Below are 9391 nucleotides of genomic sequence, written 5' to 3'. Positions count from 1 at the left end.
TGGCACCCAACTCTATCAAAACTCCAAAGGTCGAAGCTCAGCTCCAAGTGCACTTTTCACTCCTAGTAATCCAAATTGCTTCAAGCCTAGCGCTAATTCCATCAAGTCCAGCACCAAATGCCTAGCCAACTCCCAGGAAGCTTCAATTCAAGTCAAGATTCAAGATTTAAATGATTAGTTAGCAACAACCTATTCCAGAAAGATAGGATTTGGTTGTTAGATTATATTAAATTAGATTTGAATTTGAATAAGTTATCTTTCTCTTTGAAAAATAAGATTAGATTAGTTTTTGAATTTCAAATAGTTAGGAAGTTAGATATAAATAAGTGAACAAGGTTCACAAGAAGGGATATACACCATCGAACACCACTCTAGGACCGAACCTCTCCTTCTCAAGTTTTAGTTATTTTCATCTCTACCATGATCAACTAAACCTCTCTTGTTAAAAGTTAGGAGATCTATTTTATTTTTATGGATTAGTAATGCAAGTGTTTCCTTTATTTTGATTCATGCTTTTTTGCTTTTTTAAGATTGAGTTTTGTTCTTCATCTTTAATGGTTAGAAGTATTGGAAAATATTCTAATTCTATCTTGGATTATTTTATTACTTTAAATATTTTAATATTGGAATTCGCTCTAAACTCTTTCTCATGATTTTTAACTTCACTAGGAATAGTATTTTGAAAATTGTGCGGCTTTAAATTGAAACCGTTCTTCACCTCTTTTTCTAATTAATTGACTAAGAAATTGGCAAGTAATTAGGATAAGAGAAATTGAATTGCCAAGAAATTGAAATTTAATTATAAATGATTTGCTGTGAATTTTTTTTTTTTTGAATGAGTCAAAGTAAGGAAACATAAGCATTGCCCTTCCTAAGAATTTAACATCTCCGAAGCCTTTAATATCCCCCATTCTTGATTTCTTCTTAATTTTCTAAGTCCTCTTCCATTTACATTCTATAATCATCTTAATGGTTAATTCTTCTTCACTATTCTTTGGTGAGGAATTTACAATCCACAACTTACCGGTAAGTGCATCGGGTCGTACCAAGTAATAAACTCAGGTGAGTGAGTATCGATCCCACGAGGATTAACAGATTAAACAAACAATAGTCAATTGATTATTCTTAGTCATACAATCAAATTTTAGGGTTTCAATAGAAAATAACATAAAAACAGAGAATTAAATAAAAGCAAACTAAAATTGGTTAAGAAAATAATATGACAAAGATAGTTAAGGTGTCATAGATGTTTAAATTTTCGGATTAATATTCAATGTCAACTACCTTGATCATGAAAAGATTATATTTATGGCAAATCCCAAGTGACTAAATTTCTATTCCTAGGCAATCTGATATCTTCTAATGCAACCAACTATCAATCCCTTGATCACTTAATTACATTAGAGGGCGAAGTTCAAATTTTGATTTATAAACCACACAACCCTAAGAACCCCAAAGCATAATGCAGTTATATGTCACGTGCCACACTAAGTTCAGATAATTAAAAATTGTGAGAAATTGGTTTCAAGCTATAATTCAAATGATATAACTTTTCCAAGACTCAAATAGAATTCAAGTAGAATTATAGTTATTTTCCAATAATCACTAATCCATAGGATGAAGAACGAAATTAATTCTTTAGACAATAATCAAAACATTAATCAAGAGTAGAAGAATAAATAATTATTAATCCATCAAAGTAAATAGAGCTCCTAACCTTAACAATAGAGGATTAGTTGCCCATAGTGCAGAAAATTCCAAATCCTACTCTAATATAAAACTTAAAATTAATGAGGAGTATAAGATGGAAGAGAGGGAGAGTGTAGTGTGTGTCCTTGGGGAGGAAGGAAGTCCTCTTTTTATAGTAAAACTTCTAAGACTAACCCTAGAATTCAAATTCAAACTAAATCAAAACAAAATCAAATCTAATTAAATCAAATCTTTTCTTAATGACTCTTTGACTAACTAATGATCTTCCTTGTAATTTAAGCTTGGTGTCTTTAAATCTTCATTAATTACAAAGATTTCTCGAGTTTGGGGCTCTTGTAGGCATTTGGCGCCGCTTTTTATGCCCTTCTGCACTTCCTTACTGCTTGTCTGGCGTTTAGCACCAGTTTCTGGTGATTGGCGCCGGGACTCCCGCATGGAATGGTGATGCTGGATGCGATTTGGCGTTAAATGCCAATGTCGCGGCATTTAGCGCAGTGATGCTAGAGAAAAAGTATAAACTATTGTATATTGTTGGAAAGCTCTGAAAGTTAGCTTTCTAATGCTGCTAAAACTGCGTCAATTGGACGTCTATAGCTCAAGCTATTTTTGTTGGAGTGTGAAGAGGTCAGGGTTGATATCATCCACGAATTCTTTTTGCAGTTGTCTTTAATTCTTAGTTCCTCCTTATTCTTTTGCTTCCCTTTTCCTAAAATTTCTCTACAAGAATCATGAAACCAATTAAATCAAAATACTAATAGAAAATCCTTGAAAATCATATAATTATTAAAAAAAAAGTCACAACTTTTCTATAAGAAATTTTAATGACAAGTGCTTAAGATGCTCACGCATCATTCTTGCTTCTAATTCAAGATCCAACTTCCTCTTTCCAAAGTTTGATTTATCTAATTAGAGATTATATTAGATGTTGCTTGCCTCAATGTATTAATCCTTGTAGAATGATATCCACTCAATGTGCTATTACTTGTTGCAATTTGGTGCAGTTGCTAATAATACGAGCATATCAATTTTGGCTCATCAATACTCAACTAAAACTCTACGTATGTGTCCATAATAGATTCACCTTGTAGCCAAATTTTAAGTTTATCAAATTTTCTCTTACACTTCATGGTCCATTATCCAGAAACTTTCTTGGAAGCTAACGAGCACTTTGTTTATTCCCACCTCAGAGATAGCCATCCTTTTTGGATTTTCTTGGATTTCCCCACATACTTTGGATTGTATTCATGAAAACATTAAACTTTACTTTCTTTTTAGAGATGATCTTCCTGACTACATTCAAACAATTTGGTTTGTATCCTAGACTCTAATCTAGATTGAGCCTGATGGTTTTTCTTTCTATGCGATCAATACCGTGGTTTATCATCATGTTGAACATGATGAAAAGTTGGTATTGGTTGTGCTGACATGGACAATATTAGGCTAGGTCAAGGATAGAATAAACTATTTATTTTGTGGAATATGTTGGGATGGTAAACGTTTTTTGTTTTAAGATATGAGAAAATTTTGCCTAATAATAGTATGCTAGAAATAAGAGATATTGAGGGTTAGTCTTCCCTCAAAGAGCATGACATAATGCTCTAAGCTACTCTCCATTTGAGAGGAACTTTCTCTCATTTGAGAGATATGATGCATGAGTTTTTTTATTGTGTACAATGACGCATAATGGTTTTTTTTCTTGGTATACAATGACGCATGAGTTTTATTCAAGGTTGCAAAATCCAAATCAGTTAATGAACTGATAAGATAACTGGTTAAATGGTTCAATGGTCCAATCAGAATTCAATCAATTTAATTAAATATAAAATAAAATTATTAAAAATTGAATAAATGTGATTCATGATCCCTGTCTAATAGTTTCATTTTCAAAAAAAAAAACTTTTTAATTAGCAACAATTACAAACACAAACTTACACAAATTAAATACAGACAACAACAAAGTATGGATTATTGAACATAGATTTACACACAATTTCAAATCACATCAACAAACCAACAATACATGCAGCATCATAACACAAAATCAACAATTACATCTAGCATCAGAAGTTTAGAAGACAAACTCAGAAGCCAATATCCATACAATTAGACAATAAAATTAGAAATCAACAAAATTAATAATGTAACATCAATAATCAAAAAAATTATTTCAGAAGAATCAACTCAAAATCAAAAGAGCAGTGGACCGAAACAAATTAAAGGTGAAAGCAAGGTCCCTACTGTGAATAAGCGAGCAGTGAAACAGAGGTGACGATTTAGAGAGACATTCATGGTGAGAGTGAGAAAGAGCGAGGAAGGAAAGTGACGGCGACGACAATTGAGAACGATGAGAGGAGAAGAGAGTAGGAGACCTTCCTACGACGGCAACGAGAGGAGGAATGATGAGAAGTGGGATGGTGGCTGCGGGTTGCGTTTGAACTTTCGTCGAATAGAACTTCAACATGCGACGCGACACCCATAGTTTGTTCCCAGACAAGAAGAGTTCGGTGATGACTTTGAAGAGGAATGGTGGCTACAACTGTGTTCGAACTTCGAACTTCCAAGGAGATTTGGAGGCTAGGGTTCTTCACTCTCCAACGTTCAAAGTTCAAGGAAAAAGAGAGGGGTGGCATGGTAGTATTGGGCTAGGATTCTTCAATCTTTAGGGTTTTTTTTTTAATAAAATAGTAACGTTTTTTAGTGTATGCCCCGAACCGAAAACTCTTAACAAATTCGGCGATGTCGATGGTTCACCAGTTAACCGCCGATTAAGTCGGTCCTTTAGTCAGCTTTTGGCTAGATAGTTTTTGGGATCAACCAAACTGAGCATATGACTGATTTCCAATTAATCTAGTTAAACCCATCGGTTCGGTTCGATTTTATTTTATTTTGAGTCTTACACATGACACAACACACACCCACTCACACAACACACACTACTACTACTAGTATAGGTTCTATATTCCTCATTGAGGATTCAAACCTAGGTGCAGCTCCTAGTGAGGCACAACTCCTAGTGAGGCAGGTGATGCTGCCATTGATTCAGGGCTTCGGTGGTTTGATAAAAAAAACTATGTTTTTTTTTTTTTTTGTTTCTTGAAAACTGTGGTTTTATTACACACAATAATATTTTGTTGCATCAGCGCGTATGTCGCTTATTTCCCTCCACCTCTTAGTTTGGGGTTTTCTTGAGTTGTCCTCGTCAATCACAGGCCCACGAAGCCCAACAGGGTGGAACACCGTTACGCCAAGGAGTTGGCTAGCGCTGAACCAAGCTAGCCGTTGGAGATGGACTCCTGCCACTCCTGCGAAGCTGGCCCCTACGGTAACCACGTGTACATGCGCGATTCAATCATGTGGGATCTTAAATTTTCTTGCTAAACCAAACTGACAGAAGCGCACAAGAAGTCATCATTGTTTAGGGGTTTTGGATTTGGGTCTTTGGGAAGTCGTGGTGTTGGTGGGCGTGTTCTGTGCTTCGTCATAATCGTAATTATAATCGGAGAATCAGAAGCAGTAATTGGTGACCGACATGGCACACAACCTATTCGAGGGATTGCCTCCACCTCAACACCATGATGATCCTGAACCGCCGCAGCGACAACAAAAACCGCATCTCAATTTTCCCAGCACCGCTAACAACGACACGGAATCCTCTCAAGTTGCAGCAGCAGCACCACCATCGAAGCCAATTCTCAAGAGTGCCCTCAAGCGCCCAAACCATACTCCGTCTGACACTCAAGGTTACTTCAATTTCTCTTACCTTCTTAACTCAATTGTTTGTTTTACGTCGGCAATCACTGCTTTTTAGTTTAACATTTTGTTTATGTATTTATTTATTACTGGGAAGCATATAACCCTAGGATTAGGGTTTCCTTCGAATCGGGGTTAAGAGGGAAAAAAAAGGCCTTTCGTTTAGACTCTGTTTGGGAGATATATTTGTGATGGCAAATTGGTAAGTAATGGAATGGAATAGAAAAGAAGAGAATGGATTGTTATATGTATGCCGCACCGGCACACCCTTGTTTGGGGACTTCCATGGCTGGTGATGGAATAGAAAAGATAATATGCTATTTCCCTTATTTTCGACGGCAAAGTGAGGTTCTGTAAGACATTCTTGACCATTCCATTCCTTGCTGACCGAGAAACACATTCTATAAACGTTTCCAAAACTTGCCATGCATCCAAACAGTGTCTTAGTTTACCTGGTTTAGGAAAAATAGGCATTGAATTAATCAAGTGCAAGATGCTAAAAGATAGTAAGTACTCATTTTACGTTCAATTTGACTGCTAAATTCATCTAACGTGACCTGTCTTGTTTGCTCTTTCAGTAATATTAGTGTAAAGCTTTTAGCATATAGAGTCTAGTAGACCATAGTTCTGATCAGCTTATGATAACAGTAAAGTCTTAGTTTTCTTTATGCAGTGTTTGAACCTGAGGCGTTGCTTAGTGGAACAATACATGTTTTGTTTTTTATTATGAAGTATGAAAAGTTTAGGTTGATTCATGATTGCGAAAGTCTGAAAGTTATCCATGTATATGCTGTATAAATCACTTTAGGTTGTTTTATCTAACTATATGAAGACCTTGGTTTGTGGTGTTGCAACAATAGAAAGAGGATCGAAGTTTGGTATATTTTCTCCTGGATTTACAGAAATGCTGGTATATTATGCAGTTATTGCTTTGGTATTCACTTACACATCTGTTTAAAATGATGAATTTTACATTAATAAATTTTCTGAAATCTGAACCTACATTATCTGCTGTGAATGCAGCTGCAGCACCAAAAAAAAGCTTGAAATTTAAAACCTCTACGGATGCTTCTGAAGGACAGGTTATTAAGGCCATGAAGAAGATAACTTCCCACATCAAGAACCCTGCAAAGGTCAACAAGGCTGCGAAGCTTGCTATACAGCTGATTCAAGCTGGAAGTGTAAAATCTGGAACTAGTGATTATTTTTTTGCCATATTAGAAGCTGCAATGTTATCATCTACACCTTGTACAGATCCTTCGGTGCGGGCTGACTATCATTCTCTGTTCATGGAAGCACAAAGCACCAAAGAAGTAAGATTAAAAGTTCACATGATATATCTGTCCTTGGTGAGTGTTTTTTAACAGATTAGAGTGTCTCTGACGGATTTCCTGATCCTTTCCTGTCCATTAATTTCAGCACCTCAATAAGAAACAAAGGAATCAACTGGCAGCATGGACAATAATGGCCGTGGTAGCAAATGATTTATACACAGATGACAGCTTTGTGGTATGATTTACACTAAAGGCTTGCTGAGTCACCTTTTGTTGTCTTCCTATTTGAGGAAATAAGCTTGAAGCATATTGTTGCCTTTTGGCTATTTACATGAAAAGAAATTATTCATGCACCAAAAAAATCAAAGTCTGCTGTGTCATACATTTACTGTCATTTTCTTGTCATGTAATTAATATTTGTATATCATTATTGCTTTCTGTAAACTACTTTTGAATTTATCACTTCACATATCAATACGTCAGTTTTCCTTGTATATGAATATGACTAAAGATGGATATAATGTGTAAATATAGTCTCCCACAGATTTCTTTCTTGCGGAAGTCAAGTTGAATTTAAAAGGAAAGTTCTCTGGACCGACAATAAGATCAATTTTTTTGGAGGGATAACAATTGTTATCGCCTATAGAGGATCCACATTGTTCGCCCATGCCATATTCTTGTGTCAGATGCATAGTAGGGCAGGGGGTGTATCAGTATATGAGATGTGGCGTTTCTAGGGGTATGGGAGGTCTGGTTCAGTTTCCAATTGCAACATTCTTTATTTACATGGTTCAATTTTTGTTTATTTGATTATTAAAACTCCGAGGTTGATGTTATAGATAGCTGATACTTGACTCTCTGTATTTATAGTGTAATAAAAAAACTAATAATGCACCAAACTATTGCTTAAAATATTTTGCTAAATTTTATTCATCATGTGTTTATCTTATGCTTAGTCACCATGATTTACATTTCAGATACTGTTATTTATATAGGTCTTATTCAGTTGATTTCATTATTTGAGCCTACAAAGATATCTATTGGGTTGCTTATGCTTTTTTTTTTCCCCCAATTTTTTATACAGTTCTCAAAAGCAGCTGGACAAATCAAGGATGCTATATCTAACCTTCCTGTTGCAACAAAGGATGATGATGCAGAGGAAGCAATGTCTCTGGAAGACAATACAAATGTGGCAGATGAAGATAGTAAAACACGTGCCAAAGACAAGGATAATAATGATGAGGATCAAGCTGACCCATTTGGGCTTGATGCACTGCTTCATGAATCCACAAAGAAAGGTGAAAAATTAAAGACAAAGAGTGAGGGAGCTGTGAAGATAAAGGAGGATGAGGAAGAAACCAAGAGATTCCTCAAGTCACAAAGAGAAGCCCTGATAACTTGTTTAGAGATTGCGGCTCGGCGTTATAAAACACCATGGTAAATTCGTGTACTCTTTTCTGTTGTATTCATATATCACATCTTTCATCATTGACCCTTTTTTTTTTTTTTTGTAATTTCGTTCTTGTTTGAGTCTTCTCTATTCAGGTGCCAAACCGTGATTGATATTTTGGTAAAGCATGCCTTTGATAATGAGGCTAGATTTACAGCACGTCAAAGGGATGCTATTGGGAAATTGTGGGCTTCCATAAGGGAGCAACTAACACGCAGGAAGCAAGGGAAGTCAGTTAATGGAAAACTCGATGTAAATGCTTTTGAATGGCTTCAACAAAAGTATGCTGGAGAGAAGATCAGCATTCGACATTCTGTTGGTGGTAGCGGAGATCGTCGTGCACAGCAATGGCTCGGTTAAACTCTGTTGGTGTTAGAGGAAGAGGATGAGTCCTCATTACTTCGCTGAGAATGTTGTAACTTAAACTCACTGACTGAAACAGTTCTCGCGAGACATGTAACGTTATTGAGTGTGACATTTTGCAAAGGAAAATCATGAATGTCTTCTTGAACAATGTAAATCATCTTGTGCAAAATGGGCCCCTGCTTCGCACATAATTTTATTTTATGAAACTTCAAATATTTTTGTTATTAAAATCAGTTTCGGATTGAAGTAAGAATTTTTCTATTCTTTTTCAAAAAGATGAGGACAGGTGAGGTGTAGTTATTACTTAACAAAATTATAAAGAGAAAAGGTTGGATAAACAAGATCATTATCATTCTTCACGTTTCAGAGTTTTTATTGTTTTGATCTGGTCAATCCCAATGTTGGAGCTTACAAGTAGGGACTTGTATGCTCAGGTTCGTATGGGTCGTAAGAGACTAAGAGGTGCTAGAGTAGATATTAATAAATTATATATGAGCACCCGTGTTACGGGTGTATATTTGTTGTGCGACGTCAAGAGGTTTTGAGGTATCTAAGTTTTGAGGTTCTTTATGAAGTTCGGTGTGAGGTTGTTAACTAAGGGTGTGATCTGTCAAGGTCTTCCTATAAGAGAAGTAAGGATCTTTATATATGTAACTGTTATGTTGTCAAGTTACTGTGGTCATTATACCAGTTATTGGAAATTAAGTAAAAAGATTAGGAATTATGATAGCATCATCCACAACTTGGCAAGTGCACCGAATCGCATCAAATAATACCACAATGAGTGGGTTATGGTTCCCATGAAGATCAACAGATTAAGCAAACAATGATTAATTGATTA

General features: G+C 35.7%; 1 protein-coding gene across 1 annotated transcript; it reads left to right on the top strand.

Moving 5' to 3' along the window:
* The first annotated feature begins 4619 nt into the window (after window positions 1-4619).
* On the top strand, window positions 4620-8780 carry LOC112775689 (uncharacterized). The gene is made up of 5 exons (XM_025819507.3): window positions 4620-5450; window positions 6484-6773; window positions 6880-6969; window positions 7819-8171; window positions 8280-8780. Exons 1-5 carry the CDS (start codon window positions 5240-5242, stop codon window positions 8542-8544), a joined length of 1209 nt encoding a protein of 402 aa, XP_025675292.1. The 5' UTR covers window positions 4620-5239; the 3' UTR covers window positions 8545-8780.
* The last annotated feature ends 611 nt before the right edge of the window (window positions 8781-9391 follow it).

Source organism: Arachis hypogaea, chromosome 19 (genome assembly GCF_003086295.3).
Source record: "Arachis hypogaea cultivar Tifrunner chromosome 19, arahy.Tifrunner.gnm2.J5K5, whole genome shotgun sequence".
Classification (NCBI taxonomy): Eukaryota; Viridiplantae; Streptophyta; class Magnoliopsida; order Fabales; family Fabaceae; genus Arachis; species Arachis hypogaea.
The sequence above is the reverse complement of the archived record's forward strand: the minus strand, read 5'-3'. Positions and strand labels throughout refer to the sequence as shown.